General features: G+C 31.3%; 2 protein-coding genes across 2 annotated transcripts; one reads left to right on the top strand and one right to left on the bottom strand.

The window, feature by feature from the left end:
* Nucleotides 1–449: 449 nt before the first annotated feature.
* TRIADDRAFT_32356 (uncharacterized protein) lies at nt 450–1,091 on the top strand (the record flags this gene model as incomplete). The annotated part of the gene is made up of 1 exon (XM_002117341.1): nt 450–1,091. The coding sequence occupies one exon, from the start codon at nt 450–452 to the stop codon at nt 1,089–1,091; it is 642 nt and encodes a 213-aa protein (XP_002117377.1).
* An 18,101-nt stretch (nt 1,092–19,192) lies between these two features.
* Nucleotides 19,193–23,788, bottom strand: TRIADDRAFT_61384 (uncharacterized protein; the record flags this gene model as incomplete). The annotated part of the gene is made up of 8 exons (XM_002117290.1): nt 19,193–19,925; nt 20,180–20,230; nt 20,435–20,574; nt 20,964–21,138; nt 21,303–21,379; nt 22,997–23,071; nt 23,354–23,479; nt 23,738–23,788. 8 exons carry the CDS (start codon nt 23,786–23,788, stop codon nt 19,193–19,195), a joined length of 1,428 nt encoding a protein of 475 aa, XP_002117326.1.
* Nucleotides 23,789–23,876: the final 88 nt, after the last annotated feature.

Here is a 23,876-nt window from a genome sequence, read left to right as displayed (position 1 = left end):
GGACTAACTTGTAATTGATTTTAAAAATTGTTGCTATTTGTGTCATTGAAATTGTTAATATTGCTTCATTTCATCCTGCAATGCATTTTGTCCTTGATATAAAAAAAAAAAAAAGATTGCAACTAACTCGTTTACTTGGTTTTGTTTGTAATAGATGAGGATGATTTCTGATCGCTTATACTTTTCTATTTCTGTCGTTCTATTCTAGTAACGATCGATTCTCCTTGCAAAGCGGAAAAACATTTTCTACCATGTATCAATTACGCCATGCCCCCTATGTTAAACCCGCACCAACCATCAATGGTGCTATACCTATTATTGCAGGTATGCCTGCTAGTCCCCATCATCAAGCCTTAGCTGCCGCTAATCTTTTTCGAGCTCCAACGATGGTACCCGCAGTAGCGCCGTTACCACCGCATAACGTTGCACTAGCTGCTTTAGCCTCTGGTATGGCCCAACCAACGAATGCCAATGGTGGCAATCAAGAAGCGCCAATCTTACCTCCAGGATCATCATCACCTTCTATGCCTGGATTGCATTTCTCTGTTCATCAAGTTGCTAGCGTTTGTGAAGCATTAGAAAGTAGCGGCGATATCGAACGATTAAGCCGTTTCTTATGGTCTTTGCCATCAACATTAGATGGCTATACCAATTTATTAAATCACGACGCAATTCTACGAGCTCGTGCTGTTGTTGCCTATCATCAAGGCCATTATCGTGAATTATATGGTATTATTGAAAATCATCGTTTTCCCAAGGATTTTCACGGCAAATTGCAACATATGTGGTTAGAAGCTCATTACCGTGAAGCTGAGAAATTGCGTGGTCGATCACTTGGCCCTGTCGACAAATATCGTATTCGTAAAAAGTATCCTTTGCCGGTAACCATTTGGGATGGCGAACAAAAAACTCACTGTTTTAAAGAAAAAACCCGCAATTTACTTCGTGAATGGTATCTACGTGATCCTTATCCTAATCCAGGTAAAAAACGGGAGTTAGCAAATGCTACAGGTTTAACACCGACTCAAGTGGGCAATTGGTTTAAAAATCGTCGCCAACGAGATCGAGCAGCTGCTGCTAAACACAAGTAAGTTGCAATATTCATAGATTATTTTTTTATGCATCATGTCAAAAAAGATAACTTTTAGCAGAGATACAAGGTAACGCAGTATCAATGGAGCGATTCTCCATTTTCCTTTGCCCGTAAACTGAGATATAGAACTTGACAGGGCAATGATATCTAGAATAGATCATGCAGGAATCTCTCCCTTTTATCATTCTTGATTCTTTGCCTTGGATGACAAATATTATTTTTAAAAATGACACATAACCGTTTTTGACAAATTGTTGCCAATTGTATTGTTGTTATTCTCGTCATGGTTGGCAAGTCTTGGGATATGACAGAACTCATAATTAGTAGATCATTAGCACAGCCAATGCTACTCTTTATATCACTAGTAATTTAAGAAAATACTGTAAAGTAAAATAATATCAACACCAAACTTAGGTATGCATATTATTCTACGGCGATAACGAACATCGTTGGAATTTAATGGGATGGATAAAGACATACTGTATTCCTAAAACGCCCCCCCTCCCCCCATTCCCATGATTTCCAGTAATTTAATGTATCTCGCATGCGAAGCCGTTGAACATAAAATTCTAACGTTTTTTTTGAATGGTTCTGTACTTTATCCTGCAATCGATCATGTACTCTTGATGGTTGATTTTTTTCAAATGAGTAAACTATATGCGATAGTTGTGATAATATGCATTACCTTATGGGCAATGGGAAAAAAATCAACCGATAGTTACACTTTGATTTGACGAATAGCGCGTAATGGAAACACGCTGCATATCAAGTCAGGGATTGAAAGTACATAATTGAAGAGGAATGGACAAGACTATTGATATTCTTTCGTTCCATTATAGAATTTCTAGAGTGAAAGATAATCTTAGTCCAAGATTGCATGACCTTGAAATACTGTGTATGCATTAAAAATGGATGAATAGAATATAAACAACTTTGTGTAATTTAGTCATGGTTCAAATTAGAAGAGTGATTTAAGTAGCATGATGATGGATTGGTGCTATGTTAGGGTATGCGGTAACACGGACGTGATTTTGCTTTGAGCATCACAAATTAATTATTATGATGAGGCTAACGGATCAATTTAGACGATCGATAAATTGTATCTAAACAACAGCTAATTAATAACCGATGTATTTGAATCCTTTTGGATATTATTATTCTCATTGTATCATTAATAATTAGGTTAACTTTTCTTGTGTTTACACTTTCAGCGATAGATAATCTCTAGATCAACTTGTTGTCTTGATGATCGAGTACTACATCAATTGCGGCTACACTACTGTAAAATGAAGTCAATTGATGGCGTTCAATTTTTTACTTTTATTATTATTACTACCACATCTTCTACATGACTATAGTCAAGTGAAACGATTGGATAATTTACACTAATTGTATAAAGTAAAAGAAGTAACTAGCAGGTATAATACAAAATGACTGATGTAAATTTTGCCATCCATTTTTTTAAAAGTGGATGAAATTGGATAACGTCAACATAATTAGAATAGTTGAGTGATCACAATCTCGTCTCAATTCAATGGAATGTATTGAAATAAAAAAGTTACATCATTTGACACCAGTTTCCAGAAATTATCATCCAATTTTTTTTTTTTTTGAATGGGCATGATAACAATAAGACAGTAACGCAGATGTCTGGACCAATTTAGACATGAAATGGGCTCAAGCTACTTTTGTTATGGATCAACAAAGATTGATACCTAGATTACCTTAAATGTAACGGAACTCGTCTTGTAATGATTGTTGCTTGACACTATTATCTCTTTATTGGTGATCGTTGAAGATCAATTGTATCGTATGCTTTATATTGAACAAATGAATAGCAGTTTTCATCGACTATCTCAATAGACCATGGTAATATTTCGCAAATTAACTCAGAGTAAAAATAGTCATCAAGGATAACCCAACTATTCGTGCGCTTACTTGCAAGCAAGCAAAAAAAAAACAGTGCAGGCTAGTAACGTAATTAGCATTGATATCGTCCTTATCTAACATCCATATCGTTATCTAAATCGATTACACCTTGCCTTATTATAGTGTAATATATCACTTCTATCGTGATACTTCTTCTTTATATCAAGTCATAATGCGTAGTAGCTTAAATAGAAAAATGAAAGAAATCAACGATCAAAGGAATCAAGTTGGAAATGAACAGGATGATTGCAATTGCACTTTGATTAATCATTTCCATCGAACATAGAATGGACCATCATTGGAGAGAGAGAATAAATTGTCAAGATCGGTTTATCGCATACTTTTATATGTCGTACAATAAATATACAATACTTTAGTACGTAAATAATGCCAAAATGGCCTGCTGATATTGACTTCAGAAGCTGTTCATCAATACATTCAATGATAACGTCTCTGATAGCACATTATTCGTTGCCTATACAAATCACTCTTTTTTTTTTTTTATAGCGGAGACCGATTGTCTACAAAAAGTAACAATAAAACTATTTGAAATTAATAGAGATTACGTCGCGTCCAATGACAGTAAAACATTAATGTAGCAATGGCTATAAATTATAAATGTTGCTACCAGTTTATGTATTCCAGTCGAACTCATTACACTTTATAAATAAGAGGGATCACTATTTTTTTCTTTCAATGTCGATCGAACTGTATATTCCTGCCCGCTATTCTTAATCATCTTCAACTACTTTAACGAAGAATGAAGACGATCAAAGAGAAGAAATAAAACTACTCTCCGATAAATTATTGAAAGAAACGTTAATCCATTCTACCTAGGCATAGAAATTTGTAGACAATCCTCTTCATCGCTTTAAAATATCGATTGTATTGTCTGCATCATCTCAAACTTTAAAAACAATGAAATAGCGCGATTGTATCGCTAAACTATGTTATTAATATACTAACGATTAGCGGTAGGGGTTTGCCACTCTTTGATGTCTAGTAATAATAGAATTGGCTCGTTTTCAACTTCTAATAGAGAGTATGCGATAAAGGTTGGGCAATATTGGATCGTCACATACATGATATCGGGGCGCATTATTATTATTTTTTTTTTTCGTCAATCCAACGATCTTAAAAGTAATTTCTATCTCAAATATTAGAGCAGTATTGAGAACGATCATTGAATACAGATGTATCCAGGTGACAAGTTGACTACTGATCTCAAAGTACAGTATGGTACTAACTTTATATTATATATTAATAATAAAAGAATGCTTCAGCTTCATGGGAAAATATACAATTGAAAATACTATTACTGTAGATATGGATGGATCAATGTTGTTCATAAATTATGTGAAAGAAAAAAATATGGAATCATTTGACACGATCATGACGATTTGAAAATGAAAAGGATGATCGTTTTATATTGAGATTGCGATGTAAATGATGTGCAAAAAGACAACTTTCATCATCATGGCTATCATGATAATAACGTAACAGAACATTCTTTCTTAAATCATGAAGCTATTCTACAATGAAGCCAACAATAATAGGGATTGATTGATCGATTGTATTGAATTATATACTTTAGCCAAATTGATAATAAATAGATGAAAAGGCTACCCGTATTGACGGTGATCAATTTACTTGTCTCACACTATCTTAACTTCTTTGCCATTATAAGCAGTTGTAACCTTGAATAGTAACTAGAGTTACAATAGTTTTTCTACTGGATGACATGTATTATTAAAATTGAATTGTTTCCACATAAAAATATATAGTCAAAGTTTGATAATAGTTGCGCTATATACTAATCATCATGACGATGGTGATATTATCGATCATTTGTAACATAAATTAATGGTAGATGATCAATGGAGGAAAAATTACAAATATTATCTTTTATTCTATCAGTAATTTAGTAAGAGGAACGAACTATCGCCATTACTTTTGAATTCACTCAGAGCCTTTTATCTGTGAACGGCAAACTTCTCGTAACATGCAAATAGATATTAATTATATAATATTAAGTAAACTATACTGACGTGCTAATTTATTTATTTACATGAGCAACAGCTTAGAATAGCCAGAAAAAATCACGCTAGATTGGTACTAATGGTAGTTTTATATTTATTACCAAACTGTACTCAACCTGTAATTAAAGTTATAAATTATGTAGCCTGTACTTTTTCATTAAACATATATTTTAGAATTATTTTTTTATATTCCGATAGCATGATCCATAACTTACCGTAATTGCTATAGTCAATATTTAGAATCCTATAGCGTTACCTTTTTGGTACTAAATCATCTCATGCTATCTGAATTAGGGCAATTTGTAAAATTATCGACCGTTGCTGTAGCAGTTGATATAGAAAGAAGTGACCTTGTCTACAGCAGAATTCTAATAATCGATCGATGATCACAGATTTTTAAGATACTTACTAGCTGCATAATAAATGCATTATCGTTAAAGCGTTATTTCTTTCTATTGCTAATTCAATAGTTAACAGTCAAGGAAAGAATTAGATATTTACTTTCTATTGTTATATTATCATTATCTATTATAAACCGAGTGGCATTATAGTCTAATATGTTAGTTATTAGTCTTTGTCATATTGTTATAATAGTGACGATTACGGTTAACAATAACATGATCCTGCTTAATCGTTCTCATACGTCTTAAAATCCGTAACTTAGAGTCTATTATGCAAAAAAAAATTTTAAAGATATTGCAAAGATCGTATTCACTATGAGGCTATTTTTCGTGTTGATGATTTTGGTAGTTACTTTATAAAAGATTTTTAATCTCTTTTGTGGAATAAGATAAAAACCGTATATTGCTTTCAGGCATCTCTTCTTAATGAATGTTTGGATGATTGTTAATGCGATCTATATTATTGTGGTATCATGATGAATAAAATAGGTATCATTAAACTTGTTTTTGTAAAACTTTAACTTTAACTTGGCCTTTTTGCACATAATAGGATGGCGTCTCAGAATCGAAAACAATCATCTCAAGAAAGTGATCGAGACGATGTAGAATCAATGAGCGGTTTTGATTCATTATCCGATTGTGATCCTACAATAGACGACGATCCAAGAAGAAAATAATCGGCCAACAACAGCTAAATAGCATTGACTGATGATAAAAACATCGAAGTGCGGCTTTCAAGTTTTTCTATTGTTGTTTTGATGGCAGTAGTATGTCTTACTTTATCGAATCTATCGATTCTGTCAACGTTTACTGTATAAAATCGCATATTGTTTTGTAATAAGGATATAGTTGATTAAGCGGTTTGCGCGTGTGTGTTGGTGTGACTGTATACCGATGTGTTGGATACAAAATAATGTACTGATGTCATATTGAATGTAGTTGTTTATTGCTGACAACCGTCCTCTCATACGATTGCTGTCAATTTCTACTGATACGCCATCTTTACGGAAAGCTGTCGGAATGATAAGAAAAAGATAAATGATTGTTACTATATTATAAAGTATGATAATGAAAAGTGGATCCACTTTGTGAATGTTACCAACATTTTTTATTTTCTATTCTATTTCATGATCTCTCATCTTGACGTTGTCGAAAGATTGTTATGCTAATTATATTCAATTTAATGCATATGCGATCTCATTATGCAGATAAATTTAGTCCAAGCATAAGTTATTGAAAGCAATTGCATAATATAGATGCAATAATCACGATATCTTGGTACCTTACCCCTGTTATTCACTTACGATTTGTATTATTTTCTGCAAATAAGGACATTACTAAATTACTAAATATCATTTAAAATTGTTTGACTTGAGTCTATCGTTGAATTGATTATCATGAATAGCAACTGCCATCATTTGTACAAGGATTGCGTTTTAAATGCATGGCTGCACTGAATCGTTCAAAATTGTTGTTTAAGATTTCACCTGTGTTCATGCAGACAGTTTGATTTGATGATTAGATATGTTGATTTATTTTCAATAGTAACTGTGTAAAATTTATATATATATATATATATATATATTATGAAGAGAGAAAGTGTAACGCAAGCAAACATTTGTGTTTTTTATTGCCTTATTTCTGTCTTATAATTGGTTCCAACATGTTTGTAACATCCATGCACGTAAGGAAGATGTTTCGTCAAATTTTTTATTTCTTGACGTTTTTCTACACTATACAACGATAATAATGTTTGATCAGTTTAAAAACATATAGTTTATTGTAGATCTTTGAAATACTTGTGAGATCCTCTTATCTATATACTATTACAGTACTGGCTAATGTTTTCTTAAGATATCATACATATATGAAATATATTGTAATGTTAATGTGTTTATAGGTGTGATTGCTTACTGCTTTTTTTTACCTTGTGTCTTTATTATGATTATTATCGCTATCGTATTATAGAGTGAAATTTTGGAAGTATTACAAATGCTTCCTTCTGAACATTACACAACATTATAATTGTATCAATTTGCCTTCGATATACAGGTTTTAAGACAATCATATTATCATTAACATATTGTTATTATTACTCTTACTAATATCATTATTCTCGCTCATATTATTCGCACTATTGTTATTGCATTGTATTCTCATTATTATTAATATATTATTATTATCGTTATTGTTGATATTATTATATTATCATTATCATGATGATACGATAAATATTGCAGTATATACAGTAGTAAGTAAGAAGCTCCAAAATAGTGGAAAATACTGCATATTCCTTGTACGTTTAAATGAGAACCATAGAGAATGATAATATATTAGTCTTTCAAAAGATGACTGATTCAATTATCATTGCTCCAGTAATATGCAAGATTGTAACAGAAGATAAAAATTAATTTGATGCCGACAACGGTATTTAAGATTACTATATTTATTAAAATTGATTCATTAATCGACCTTGGTGTTCTGATTCTTGCATAGACAGTTTAATAACTAGTATTCAACTTCAAATTTCTAATTAATAATTGTTCTATGTGCTCGTACTGTATTATTTGATTACGTTGGCTTATTTTTGTTTGACTTGCGGATTGCTCGCGTGCTTGCCTTATTGCAATACAACAAGATCTATGGTATAATCATATTAGTAATTTTGGTATGCCCGCTGTATAGAATGAATAACTTAGTGGATAGATGAGCGATTATCTAAACAGTCTTGCTAATAGCTTGAAAATGAAGATACAGAGTAGAATCATTATTAATTTTCGATAGCTGGAGTTTAAGCTGTTTTGATTTGGTATTAATTGAACTTCTGCTTTTTGACAGAGTCAATTAATTAGTTGGTTTGACACATTTTTCAAGTACAACAGTATCTTTATATCCAAAAAATAGATGTATCTGCTTAATTCAGTGTTATCCTATTATATTAAACGATGTCGCGTTCAGATGATCGTTCAACTTCATAACATTAATTAATTTATTCTCATCAAGGACATTGATGAATTTGGATAAAAGTAGTATAATCTATTTTATACTATTAAATTCAATCTTACTCAACATAATTCAATAGAATCATTATTCACTATTGCAAATTGTTACCTTCTAATCTAACTACTTGTTGACTTGTTAAGAGGTTATTACTAATCTAGCTTGTAATTATAATATATAAACCCGCATTTAACTCATTTACATTTATGACATCAATAATATGATGGCCAAGAATAATCTTAGTCAATAGGTATGTTACCTACTCCTTCGTTCACTAAGCAAACTTTAGATTGATTGTTGGCGATCATCATGTGACTAGGAATTGATTATTGATATTATTCCTATCGCTAAATCTAACACATTATCTTGATATTATTTATATATCCTTAAATGTAATGGAGCTACTAATAGTAACGTGTGTAGAAAAATAATAGCTTTATCCTATCCATAGAATATATCTGGCATGCCTAAATATCATCATACAGTACAAATAACATCTGTTACTGGACATAACCCGTTGCAGACAGGTATTAATGAATTATGCAATTACTTAAAATAAAATTTGTTGTTTGGCTGAACTATCTACTTATCCTTGTATAACTTCCTACCGGAAAATCTAAGAATACATGTATTGATGACTCATACGATTACTTTAATAAATAAATTTTGTTGTTTGATTTAAATTATCTGCTCGTAAATGTATACTATCTACCAGAAAATTTTGCGACGTGATCGGATCGATAGCATTTAAAATTAAAGTAATCAATATAAGTTTAGCATCGTGAAAACCTTCACAGTCCGAGATGACTGAGTAACGTATCAATATAATAGCCGCTAATTCTGACATGCGTACATATCTATTTGTAGCAAATGATTAAGTGGACATGTTTAATGTGCTTGTCTATAGATTACATAAGTTATCATTAATCTACAGTACCCTGATATTTTTGGAATCAGAATCCTTATCTATATGAAAAATAGTCCCAGCTAGTGAACACAAGATATTTAGCTATTAATAACTTTAAATGGCAATTACCCTAAGACGAACTTATGCAATTCATACCGAGGAGATTTATAGTAGTATAGTATTAATGGATGAATAGATCGATTGGCTATTTGCAACTTATTTCCTGCTGCTGAACCAGTATTTACCATACACTTAAATCAATAGTCAACAGTTTAAGGTTAATTATGAAATCCTACCTGGGTTTTATTGATAAATAATTAATGATTACTAAGATTTTAAAGTACCGTGGATAAAAAGGAGGTGCAAAAGAGGATCACTAAACCTTATTTTTAGTAAATATATCGTAAAACGTAGGATGTGGCCATTACTGTATTTCTTTGCATGACGCCAAGAGATTATTGGCTAATGACAAAATATCAAACTATTAAGAATCCAAGATAATGTTTTTTATTTATTTATATATAATATACGTCGATATAGCATCATCAATCTACTGTGTAATACTTTGATATTTATGCGTTTCATGCATCGAATGATGGAATCGAGTTCATCTTCATACTTAACTCTTCTATCCTACTAATATTTCAGTAGCAATAGAGTAAATTTATCGATTTTTTGTTTCTTTTACATACTGACAGATCGCTCAAAAATGTTTAACATGATGAAATAGTCAAGAATAATTTACATCAAAATGGCAGAATGATTGCTAACGCGTGCCGCTGATACTTATTAATTCGATAATATTCACTTTGATCTATAGTAGATATTTCTATTCATTTTTTTAATCTGACGACTATATTTCTTTTCGGCCATGTTGAATAATACCTAAAGTATAGGCAAGAAGTGGAAATAGAAAAAGAGAAATTGCAGCTTTTAGTGAGGGAGGAAACATATGCTCATCCATATTCTAACTTTAAAATTGAAGCTGTTCCTTCATACGATGTAAAATGATACCCATTTAGCATTAATATAAATTGATAATATCGATTAATCTTGTAATTTGATTACTTCAACAATGAATTATTTTTCCCCTGGTTAGGAAAAAAGATCAAGACAACCTACAGATTGGCGTTGATTCTACTTGAGTTTATCCCATAATGCAGTGATCCTAGGAAACATGAACAGTTCTCCTCCCAACACCACCCTTTGCTATCGCATGAATGCATATCATGTTTGAAGCAATATCAATAAAATGATCGACAATAATGAATAAGAGGATAGTCCTCAATAACAAAAGTATCCTCAGTTAGAAAGGAATGTAAGTTCGATGGCTGGTATTATTTTGATAGGCAAAGAACTTTTTTGTTGTTCTACTCTCTAGCTCTAGCATATATGAATGGAATGGCACCCTACGTTGCAATGAAATGGCAAATGTTCAATTAGTAACTTGATCATCTATAATAATTTTAATATATTGTAACGGAACAATAACTGCTGCCTACTGTGATAGCTAACCTGCTAAACGTACTTCTTATTAGCAGTGATATCAAAAAAACTTGATCTGCAAATATTTACGTATCGAAACGAGCTTGATTTTCAATTGATTCAGCCTTACAGTACCTCTAATGCTTAAATAAATGCTCATATAACAAATGTTGAAGATCCAGTTTTCCTTACCGAATTACTATCATAGTCAATCTGCATTTATTTTTCTGTTCTGATATTGGCTTAGTGAGAGATAACGATGATCTTTTCTAATAGGGCTTCTCAGGCCATACGCAGGTAAATTGGGGGCAGTTTAAAGTACATCTTATGCGTTTATTTCGAATGAATTGATATTTTGATTTTTTCCGATTTAGATTACTGGCTGTCAAGGTGATCCAGGTAAATTACAGCGATAAATCAATTCGATATTGGAGCTGTTATTGTACTTTGGAATCGAAATAAATAGGAATAAAAACTATAGCTTTCAACATATCATGATTCATCTCCAAAGGAGTTTATATACGAGCGTACAGTACTATGTATAACTAGAACTCTAAATAAGCTGACAGAAAATAGTAATACTAGAACATTCATGCTCGTTGAATAAATCCTTTGGTAACCATCGGAGTAGCATTCTATAAATTTTTGTTAAGCGCTTTACTGTCAGTCATCATCGATCGGTCTTTGTCTTGATGATCTCTTTATTTCTAGCTGAAACGCTAGAAAATTACAAATCATTCAGTCCATCTAGTGTATTGACAGATCATAACGCTATCATTCCTATTTCAATTGCGATAGATGAGCCTTATTAACACTAGCGATTTGATGCCATTGAATCTATCCATCATCATTGTCATTAAGGCAAAAGTAAAAAAATTGCATGACTAACAATACATCAATTGGTCAACCCATTCGCAACAGGATATCCATTACAGAATAGATATATATTCTCATCAATACGAATAGAGAGGGCTAATAGTTTGCTTATTGTTGTTGAAATGATGATATTTACTTACTATCCAACTGGTTGCACAGGAAGACAACATAGTGACAAAATCACTGATGGATAGTTGCTATGAATCAAGATAAATAGTCTTCCTATCAATGTTACAAAAGATAGGCAAGTAAAAATTTTAAAAAATAGTTGGACATACACGTAGGTCTACTTTACTGTGTATTGATAGAAACCATGAACATATAAATTCCTTTATTTCTGTTATAAATATTAATTCAATTAGTTCTTAATCCAATTGAAGAAACGTAACATAGGAATAGGATGGCCAATATTGCTGTTGGTTTAATTACTCTTAGCTTCCCTAAAGAAACTGTATTACCTATGTTACAAAAATAGGATAAAATATCTAATCTCGAGAGTGGAACCAACTGTCATGCAAAATTAATCAATCATATGAACCCAATTTTAGCCATAAGTAACTGATAAGTAGCAGGCCAATCTATAAGGATTAATCGGCTGCTTTCCGTAATTAGGGTATCATAGAGGATGATGATTCCTTCCATAGATAGGATAGAAAAGAATTAAGGTTACTCCCCTTGAATCCAATTGAATATCTTTTTCACGTCATTAATAGACGGGTATGTAAACTATTTGAAGATGATATAGGATATTGATCATAATAGTTATGATCTATGATACATCACCCAGTGGTCCATCAAATCCCACCCATTTTAAGAGAAAACTGCAGCTGTTTCCAACATGCAAATAATTAATTGTATTAATCATGCGATCATCAGATCGTAGTAGATCTCATTTGCATATTAACGATTTTGAACTCTTGCCCTAACGCGAATCAATATCGTTGATACGGAACAATCGCAGTTAGGATTATGGAATTAGAAGCATTGACCTCTCGATTGCTGATTATTTTTTCTCCGTAATCCTATTCCCATTAATCGACGTAGGAGTATTCGAATAGCGATTTATTTTTAAACATTAGATAAGTTTTTTCTCAATTGAATTGCATGTATTTTAACTACCAACGACTAGCTTTGTAATTTACATGTCAAATGGAAATCTAACTACCGATAGCTAACTTAATTAGATTTTTCATCATGACAGATCTATTGCAATTACAAGTCTTTAAGGGATCATTTATCGTAACATCTCTACAGGTGTTTTCTGTTGATAACAATGCTTTCTATCGGAGTATTTAAAAATATTACCGGAAAGTGTGACCAATAACTCAATCAAGAGTCATAATTGTATTCTACTCAAGAAGAATTTTTTGCCCTTTCCCTTCGGGTAATACACAATTTTGTTCAACTACGCTATAAAATTTCTTTGCTGTAAGACATTTGTATATAGTATATGAATATTCTTAATTGTTTCGGACTTTTATTGCATCGCAAAAGCGATAACTTATGATCGACGGAGGGGAAAAAAAGAGAAGAATAATAAGAAAACCATTAAATTTTGGATGGTTACCTATACGTCAATGGAAGGATTGCTTTTTTGTATTTCCCTTGTATACAAATAGGATAATGCAAAGCACTTACGTCCAAGCGCGAGGGTAAAAATTATTACGACCCTCATTAACCTATAGTAATTGATTACGTTATTAGTAATTTTTTAATCTTTTTATTGTTTTTCAATCCCAACGCCTGCTATGGAATGACATATCATCAATGCGACAATTGCCATTCCATAGCTATTAATTAAAGAATGATGAGCAATTTAATCCGCCTTCCTCTTTCCCATCCCACCAAACGTTGAATAGATGATAATGGTTTATTACGCCTTTACTCCATTCTTTCCTTTTCTAGCATGCCTATTTTTTTCGGGAAAACGGACCACCTTGCGATCATCAATTCTGCTCATACTCCTCCCATTACTATTATTAAATCAGCTAATTCAATTTAAATTTAACATATCCAATCTCATTTAAAATTGCTAAGTTTCCATGAATAAGTAGCGTTAGTAACAAGCCAACATCAACGTCCGTATCGACAGTCATGATGATGTTGTTTTGGTTTAATCCGGTCATCATCGCTCTAACTTTATCATGGCATCAAACTAATTCATCGATTTCAATCATGACTGCGGAATAATTTAAAGCATATCGATAGAGATTTCTATGGTCTTAAACGTCGTATCCTAGCATACTATAGCTTATTATTTTAATCTATTCCAATTTGTTAGCAAATTTAACTTGAAGTAACAAAATTATCTTTTAAAATAACATTACGCTAAGTAATTACTCAATCATCCCACCCAGATATCATATTACTGAACCTTAACCCATAATCATATTACATTCCTATCTAACTGAGTTAATAGAGAAAGTTATTGCACAATGGTTGTCCGATACTATCATATGGCAGAATTCTGATAATTATAATTGAACTTCCTTCGATATGTTCTCGATTCCGGATATGATTTTGTTCCGGGGTACTTGAAAAGTAATATCAGTCACTGAAGTATTTAGGAAATTACTGTAGTTTTAGTTCAAGAATTCCCATTTACAGTATATAATATCGCAATATACGCTTGTTGCCGAATTTGGTAATACTGTCATCAGTTGTTTACTACGTTAAAAATAACTTGAATCATATACTAGTGGCGCTACTATTACACTGATGATAGCTAATTATAGTTGGACATACTGACATACGTTTTACTGAAGTCATGGCAACAGATTATATTATTGAAATACTTATTAGGAGATTATGATTATCCATAGATATATTCTACGATGATGTATTTAATATGGTAACTTATTCAGGATGTGATAGCCACAAACTTTTTTCTTTTACCTCTACGATGATAATGTTAAATGTGATATGTCATCGATAGCTTCCCGTTCTTCAAACATATACGTGCATTTCCTAGTAATATAAAATAAAGAAGTGATACTTAGGAATAATGTTTTATATATCTCTTCTAACGAAGATCATTGTCGGTTACGAGTCGTAGTAGCAATCCGTAGAAATAAATATTATCAACTATTTTCATTTTTTATTCCAACTCCTAAACCTGTAATCTATGAAAGAATAAAGCCTGAAATAGGACCTTTATCATGGTAATATGCAATAAAGAAGCGATACCTATACATTTTTCATACAGTATATTGCTTCTAAGAAAGATCATTGCCGATTAAGAGCCGTAGCAGCAATCAGTAGAAATAAATATTTTAGATTCTTTTTATTTATTATTCCATCTCCTAAGCCTGCATCAGCTTATATCTTTAAAATAGTATAACATGAAATAGGACATATGTCACTGTACTATAAAATAACTAAGTGATACGGTACTTATAAATTTTTCATATTCCTCTTCTAACAAAGATCATTGTCAGTTAAGAGCCGTAGCAGCAATCAGTAGAAAATAAACATTTTAAACTAGTGCACTCAAATTGACGAAATATCGCACGGTACTGAAAGAGTGATACTTATCATGCTTATAGTTATACTTATAATTATACTTATACTTACTTAGCGATACTTTTTATTTTTCATACAGTATATCGCTTCTAAGAAAGATCATTGCCGATTAAGAGCTGAAGTAGCAATCAGTAGAAATAAACATTTTTAACTATTTTTATATATTATTCTACCTCCTAAGCCTGCATCAGCTTATTTCTACAGTATATAAGAATAAAACGTGAAATAGGATATATGCTACTGTACTATGAAATAACGAAGTGGTACTTATGAATTTTTCATATACCTCTTCTAGCAAAAATCATTGCCATTTAAGAGCCGTAGTTGCAATCAATAGAAATATATATTTAAACCAATGCACTTAAATTGGCAAAATATCACACGTTACTAAATGAATTAGGACTCGATCCGGAACACTGTTTTCAACTATTTCTATTTTTTATTCCGTTTCATATGCTTGTATCAGCTTATATCTATGAAATAATAAATATGAAATACGACATCATCTAGTATTTATGTGTATGACATGAACATTACTTAACCATTAATCCGTTAGCATGGTACTGAGGTATTTTACACTTTTCGATCTGAAATAGACTGTCCGTAATAGCTTTAAAGTGGTATCGCCGTCTTTATATTTAATTACCGTCCAGTCACTATCGTTCATCTTCAAGAATGCATGAATATCTTATAATTTATTGCACCTATGGTCATCACTTAAGTATATGTCAGGAATGAAAGTATGTGTAGCTACGGTTTAGGATAGATTGGCTTCGAATGAATTAATTTTTTACCAAATTATCGTACATTAGACCAGATAAATAGCTACACTCTGAGAATTTCCACCTTATACGATATAACAAGATATTGAATACTATCTATGATCTGAGTTTTGTATGCTATATGCGAGTACGGTACTACATTAAAAGTTCTCGTTCTACGCTTAAATTGACAACGATTTCATGCTGTTCCTTTAGCTGTTTAAAGTTAATATTTTGACTAGAACACGTGTAGATGCATTCGTGTTTACTAGTTGAAAAGGTATTTAGCCGCAATGCGAATTAGGGAATTATTTTGTCTCTTAGCATATTATATTACATTCTCCATTTCCTTACGCAACAATCAAACTGAGTTAATGTATTAGTCAATTTTCTCGATTTTAAATGATAGGAAATCGATCTCAGGTTATAAAGTATTAATGATATAAATCTTCTTTCTTGTTACATTTAATATATGCCGTTATCGATAGCGATCATTAATTGATTGTATCGAAATTTTCAAGTCATTCTCTAGCGCTACCATTCACTGCGGCCTTTTACTGAAACACCAATTTCGATAACTGATAATCTTTTTAATGAAAGGATAAAACTTGATTATTGTTACATTTTAACTGATTGATGAACTAGTAGCAACGAATCCGCCTTGATTTCTAATTTCATAGTCATAAAGAGTAGCCATCTGCGTATATTATACAGGCACTAGAAAACTACTATGCGAAGATCAATCAAAATTAGTAATTGCTCTTATATCGATATTACTTGAGACAGGGATCTTTACCTTATCGGTTTCCGAGTAAAGGACTGCTGTGGAAATTCACTTATAAGATTTTAAGCTATACAATTCCAAAGTTATAAGTAAGGACTCGTAATCTAATGCATAAAGGAAGAAATTGAGAATTTCGGATGAATATAGGTCACTTTTGTAGACCTCGTTCTAATGAAGTGAAAGTACATTATTACGAAGCAATCTGTAATTGATCAACAACCTTTTGGGTAGGTTTATCCTAGTCATTTTGTGCAAATAATTTATAGAAGATATCATTTTAGGCATATAAATTATAAAAATCGTATTTCCATCAATTTACTATAATGCTCACCTATAAAGACTAATACATGGAAAATACTTGATAGAGCTTTATGCCAGAAATCTGAATACAAGTTACCGCAAGTTGTAGTGTTTAAAAGTGCATAGTATTCAATAGACATTTTTCGCGCTTACAGATTAATTAGTTGATATTACTAATAGAGCATAACATCAAAGTATTTGTCTATAAGAGAGAATACTTTTTTAAAATAATCAAAGTATATAAATGTCGAATTACTCTCCTGTCCTATCTCTCAATATGATAGAAATGTGATCACCTTATTTAAAGAGCGTGTTCAAATGTCATACCTCGCTAATTTACATTACATTATTGCGAAAAATATTTCAAGAATTATATAGTATTGAATTTCTTCAAAGTAGTATTATGAACTAATTTACCAAATTGCAGCCAATGAGTTACAAATGAAATATCGGATAAGTAGCCAATAAAAAAAATTAGCAGCAAGCCATTATGATTACTGTTGCAGAGATAGAAATTTTATTGTATGAATCAGTAATAAACAGTTCTGTAATGTTGCTTAAATACTAGAATTCCAAGAATGGTTTCATGCTTTGATTAAGTTATAGTTCAATGGATAATTATCATCATTAGATCTTGATTCGTTCTATTCATGGTAATATTTTTTATAGCACCCCGAGGTCAGCATTGAAATTGAACTCTTATTTTGTATCGAAATTACTAATTTATGCTACAGTAAAATGCAATGTTCGTATAGTTTGACATCATTAGTTGCTCGTTCCCTGGTAGGATATGGTATTCCTACTCCCATGCTTGGCGTATGAAAGCGAGAATACACATATTAATATAGTTTGTTATATCAGAATATCAACCTGGATTGATTTCTGTATATCTTAATGTCAATATTGCCTTGGTAGTTGTTGTCATAGAAAATTTTGTAATTTCACTACTTTTGTACCATAATATCCATCGGTATTTACTGCTTTTAGAAATCATTTTTCTCTTTACTATTTCCAAGCTAGAGCTTCATATATTGTGGCACATTGTTTTCGAGAGTAGGCGATCATTGTGATCAGAAATCGGATCTGTTCATTTCGAACGGTTAACTTGCGCTGGTATTTGCTACAGTGCTGTTACATATTGCATCATTCCATAAAATCTCTAACTGCCATTGAGTATTCATCATGTGATGGCAAACCGTCTTCTAAATTGACTTGTAAATCAGATAGTAAATATACATGATATTGGCCAAATGCAGTTGAAAGGCTATCTTTAATCTAAAATGAAGTAGAAATATCTCGCAGAATGGGGTCAAATAAAATTTACAATAAAAGGTTAATAACGCCAAGCGATATTAATTAAATTGACAAAATACGGTAAAAATCTAGGCTTTAAGTTAAATCGAAAAATTGAAAGATCCGATAGGAATTAATTATCTTATCCGTAGAAAATAATAATTGAAACTTGAAATAGTTGAAATAAAAATATTAGACACAATATGTAAAATCTAGGAAAAGGTTTAAAATTTATATACTATATTTAGATAAGTAATAGAGCTAACGTTATTTCAAATATAAGAAAAATATTTAACATGACACACACGAAAGTATTTCGAAACAGGTACAGTAACAGTCTATTGCGATGCGTCAATTTTTAAAAAATAGTTAAAAAAAATCTTCTGCACCTCCTCGTCAGTTGTAATAACTGTGTACAGCTTAGTGAAAGAATCTGCACCAATTTAGAAATTGGCAGTTAGGTCCTTTAGAATCTTAAAATTTTGAATTAAATCATCATCCAGACATTGTATCCCTGCTTTATCTAGTGATTGGAGCTGAAATTGATTACAGAAGATTCAGGAACTGCTCGTAAAGAGGTCGACTATTGAAAACACTATTATATAAAGTAATAACTGTATCCGTTCCATAGTAACATTTTGTTCTGCAATTTAATTGAATGAAAAGGGTTTCAAAAATAATACTCTGAATATCGATCTATTTATCTCAATATCATCAAATCTTATTCTAATAATTAGTTTAAAAAAGTATTAATTTCCTGGTTTAGCTTTTAATTTGGCTTAACATTCCCAATACTCTTGTTCTAATCTTGTTCTGCATCTTCTTCGTTTGTTACTAATTGATTGGAAACTTCAATAACAACTTGCTGCGAGCTTTGAATTGTATCCATTGGTAATTCCTCAGTTTCATCTAGCATCAAACGATGTGATTGATGATCATCTTTATGATCGGAAATATCCACGCAATTATTGTCAGCTCTTATGTCTTGCGCTAATATATCGCTATTTTGCATGTCTTGATTTGAATTATCTTGATCTTTCATTCTAGATTCTGGTTCGTTGAAAGTTTTGTTTTCTTCTTGCACAATATGACGATCATCATCGTCACATTTCTCTAGTTCCTGATTACTGGTTAAATTATGATTATTATCAAAATTATGATTGCTATCGGATTGAGACATGGCAAGTTCATTGGTTTCCATCGGGCTTGATAGATTGGGTAAATCTTCAGCCTTAACAGAGCTTTGGCTATGGCGTGGACTGATGATAACATTAAATTCAACTGAATTTTGTGTCCAACCCTCAGTTTGATCTTTACTTTCATCATCATGATCTAGTGTATCCTTATCTGTAGCAGTTGATTTCTGATCTTCTAGAGAGAATGTTACTTTTTTAGGTTCATTATGATTGGTGATATGATTAGAGCTGTTGGCATTTCCTGGTTGATGAAGATGGGCCTGGTCTTTCGATTTTGGACTTAAAGAGACCTTCTCTTCTACCCATCCTTTTCGAATTTCTGACATTTTTTGCTTTAATCTAATGGAGGAAGGAGTAATTATTAAAAATGTAAAGTAAACGGTATACCATAAATTTAATCCATGCAAATATAAGTCTCGCAATATGTCTTTATAAAGAACTATGATATAGCATTTGCGATCGATTTATTTATAGTCTTGAGTGTATTTATATTGATGGTAGTTTGATGAACAGTAGCTTATATTTCAATCTATTTTTTTAATACGATTTTATATCGTACAGTATGAAATTTTTATGGTCTGGTAGATATTTACCTCGGTAGTTTCTTATCTTCATTGCTGCATCTTGGAGATACATTTGCAGGCCTACAAATTCAGTAATATAAGAATGGTATAGATCCTTCAACTTAGATGTCATATAGATGTAATTAAGCTGCTTATATAGTAGAAGCCGATTTAAAAACCATTATTCTATCCGTTCATTAAATATGCATGCTGACTTATTTCAAGGTAGATGAAAAAAGTGTGCAAGAAAATATAGAAGTAATCAATATAGCCATCAAAACTTACCTAATTACGAGCATTCTTGAAGAATCAAGAGGGACATTACTCGGAATGGGTAACGTTCCGAAGTTTTCTCTTCGATAACCACGCGGTTTAATTTTCTTTTGAAAAATATATTTGCTAGTAGTATTATCGGTATTATAAGTCTGCGATGGAGTAAACATAAAATTAGTTACGATGTATGTAGTTGCAATGGATTAGTATCTACTCATGGTATAAGTGATCATTTATAGGCAAAACAGATCAATACATTAAGGAATATTCTTTCTCTACATGAATTAAAGCAAATGAAATTTAATATGGTAACCCGTTAAAGCAGCAAAGTAGCTGTCAATAATGCTGTATAAATAGAATCTCGATCACTATTAGAATAAATAATTTGATATCCAAAAAAATTTGAATGCAACATTCATATGTATCCGTAAATCGTCAACAAAGTGCGATTTAATTTAATTTTTTGGTTTCAATTTGTGGTTACTGTATGATAACTGCCCTACTACCTTAAAATTTAAGCTATTAACTCATATTATGTCACCTGTAAAATTTTGTTAGCTTTAATATTGGTCAATCTATTGATTTCGATGTCTTCATCGCTTCTGCCGTAAATAATTTCCATCCTACTTGACACGTTAGCGCGACTAATTGTTTGCATTCGTTTTTTGAAGAATTCTTGTGGCGACAATGAATCGTAGAGTGATTTGTTGTATTTTCTACACAGATTTCAAACAGTATATTCAGAATATTTAAAATACTTACGTCTCTTTGATTATCGTTCGATATCGTATAATAATTCGCAGTAGGTAAATATTTTAATTTATTACTTTTCATCTAACTGTATATAGATTAACTCATCGAACATAATATGATATCGTACCTTGTTAAATTAGGAATATCAGTAATTACTCGAGGATCTGCGGATCTTGTCTTTGGATGTGTTCTAAGATAATTCATCTAGTAAAGATATTTCGAAAATGTTAATGGTATTTTGTAGGCAAATTGGATATTATCTACTTCTGCGATTTGATAATTCTCAGACTAGCCTGGCCTATGTTAATAGCTACTTATCTAAAATTACGTTTAAATGTAATCTAATATAGTTTATTAACATAAATATTTCGAACGTCGCTCTTAAATGTCAATCATTTATATATTTTTACGACTTGAAACAATCTAGGCTGGCTCCGCTTGCATGAATACTTCGAATTTGTCAAATATAATGATATCGTCAAATTGCAGCGCTTAGCGTACTCTTAAATAACTGATTTGATGCAACATATTTTCAATTAGATTACTATATTGCATTGATTATATAAGCACTTCTTTCTTGTTGTACTGTATTTTGTAAATTACAGATACACTTTAAAAATTTAATGTATGGGTATTCTAATATAGCAGAGCTTGGTTGTATAAATGATTCTAGTTTCGTAATTGCATTTTGTTAAAAACTTATCTCTGAATTACGGTTAGATTTTATAAAGCACATTGGTGATAAATAATTTGAGCGTATTTTTGCAATTTTTTTAATTTTCTTTCAATTTTTGTATTGTATTATGTACCCTAGCTTTAGAAATAACTATTTAGGTTCGATTACGGTAAATTCTACTTAGCACCATGGGATGTTGTGAACTTGACTATTTTATCCGGTAGGGTTAATTTTGTTAAATCTTATACAATGTAAGATTGTGATTTAAGTAATATGTCTAGTTAGTATTACATTTATTCTTCAATTATGATAAAACTAATAGCTGATTTTGATTATCAAATGCGTACAGTAGAAGTTATATTACTTTTTCGTCGAATAAAGTGTCAACATAAATATTTTGCTCTGAGATCTAACTGAAGATTGTTAGCCTATCTTAGTGAATTTTTAAAGTTTTGCTTTGTACACCAAACAAAGATATAATTTACAGCTAAACATGATTAATAATTAATTGAGTAATTTCGTGAATCTAGGGTAGGATTTATCTTTTCATAAGTGATTAACTGCTAGTTTTGATTTAGAATAATTTAAAATGATAAATTGATAGTCTAATACCACCAACTGCTCTACGGAGCGTAGAAAAGATGGGTTTAGTTCAGTAGTTGAGTAGTTCAAGTTAGTGAAATAAGAAGGTAAAGATTAAAGTATTCCTAAAATCCCTAGCAATCTCATTTTTTTTGATGGTTTAGTTGATTAAGGCAGTAGTTCCGCCCTTTTGTAATTTTTTTTAAGGTTTCGATAAAAAGTTATAATAAACTAGAGTTTTCCTTTAAGCTCAACTTGAGTTGAAGCTCAAAGCTGTTATTTTTAATAATTTTTACTTCCATTATTATCGAAGCTTCAAAAGTGACTACAGTAAGGTTATCAATAGTTAAGTTATTACTATTCTGTGAAAGTGAGCAAGTCCTATGTTAACTGATTTACCTCAGTCTCAATTACGCATTTATGATTATGCAGGTAAAGTAAGGAAAGTGAGGTAATCAATTAATGGCTCTTTATCATGATTCAGCGCACTTTATTAAAATTTACAATATAAATTGAACGATCCTGTTCAGTTTCAAGTTTTAAGTTTAAAGAAAATCACTGACCTGTTTAACTGTGTAAGATGGTGCACTATTGCTGCTATAGTTTCGTCGATATCCATGGTCTGCATCTGCAGAACGCTGTTATTTTAAAAATTTTAATAGCATGAATTAATCTTCTTTTACGTAATTGCATTAAAATATTTTATCTAATTATTTAATATTGTGAATAATTATGGAGTGTTACGCAGCAATCAAGGTCCTTACAATTAATTGAAGTAAGAATTTTAATGCTTTTATTACCGCAAAATCGTAATAAAATGACCCAGTTAAGATTAAACAAATAAATAAAAAATGTCCTTAACAGCAAATCAAGAGAGAATAATATTGAAAGAGAATTGATAAAAAATTAACTTAGCCTACCGGTGAAGCCCTTATTGACGGCGACAAACTATCGTCCTGATCAGATCTTCGAGTCAGCATTGGAATAGAACAAGCACTTCTTGTCGATGGACGTGGTAAAACATGATTTCCATTGAAGACATTTCCCTAATATAAATAATTTAGATAATACTATGTAATGACGATATCAGATTAACTTTGTCGTTTCTTTATGATAGATGATGGATGATTTTACTAAAATAGTCTTTAATTATCCTACTATTGAATATGGATGGTCGCCTACCGCATATTCTTAACAAAACAAATGAGGTACTTAAAAGCCGAGATTATCATGTTATGACATTTTTAATTGGATATTAGCTGTAATTAACAATACTATTATAAAATATAATATGGAAAACTTACGGATGTTGGACTTGTGTTGGACTCGCGGCTTATAATATTCAATCGAGACATGTTAGAACTGGTATATATGTAAATTTACGCGATTGCTTGATGTTGAGAGCCCGTATAGGATGGAGTTAATGTATGCTTTCAGTACAAA

This window comes from Trichoplax adhaerens, genomic scaffold, assembly GCF_000150275.1.
Source record: "Trichoplax adhaerens TRIADscaffold_23 genomic scaffold, whole genome shotgun sequence".
In the NCBI taxonomy this organism is placed as follows: domain Eukaryota; kingdom Metazoa; phylum Placozoa; class Uniplacotomia; order Trichoplacea; family Trichoplacidae; genus Trichoplax; species Trichoplax adhaerens.
This window is presented reverse-complemented; position numbering and strand designations above follow the sequence as displayed.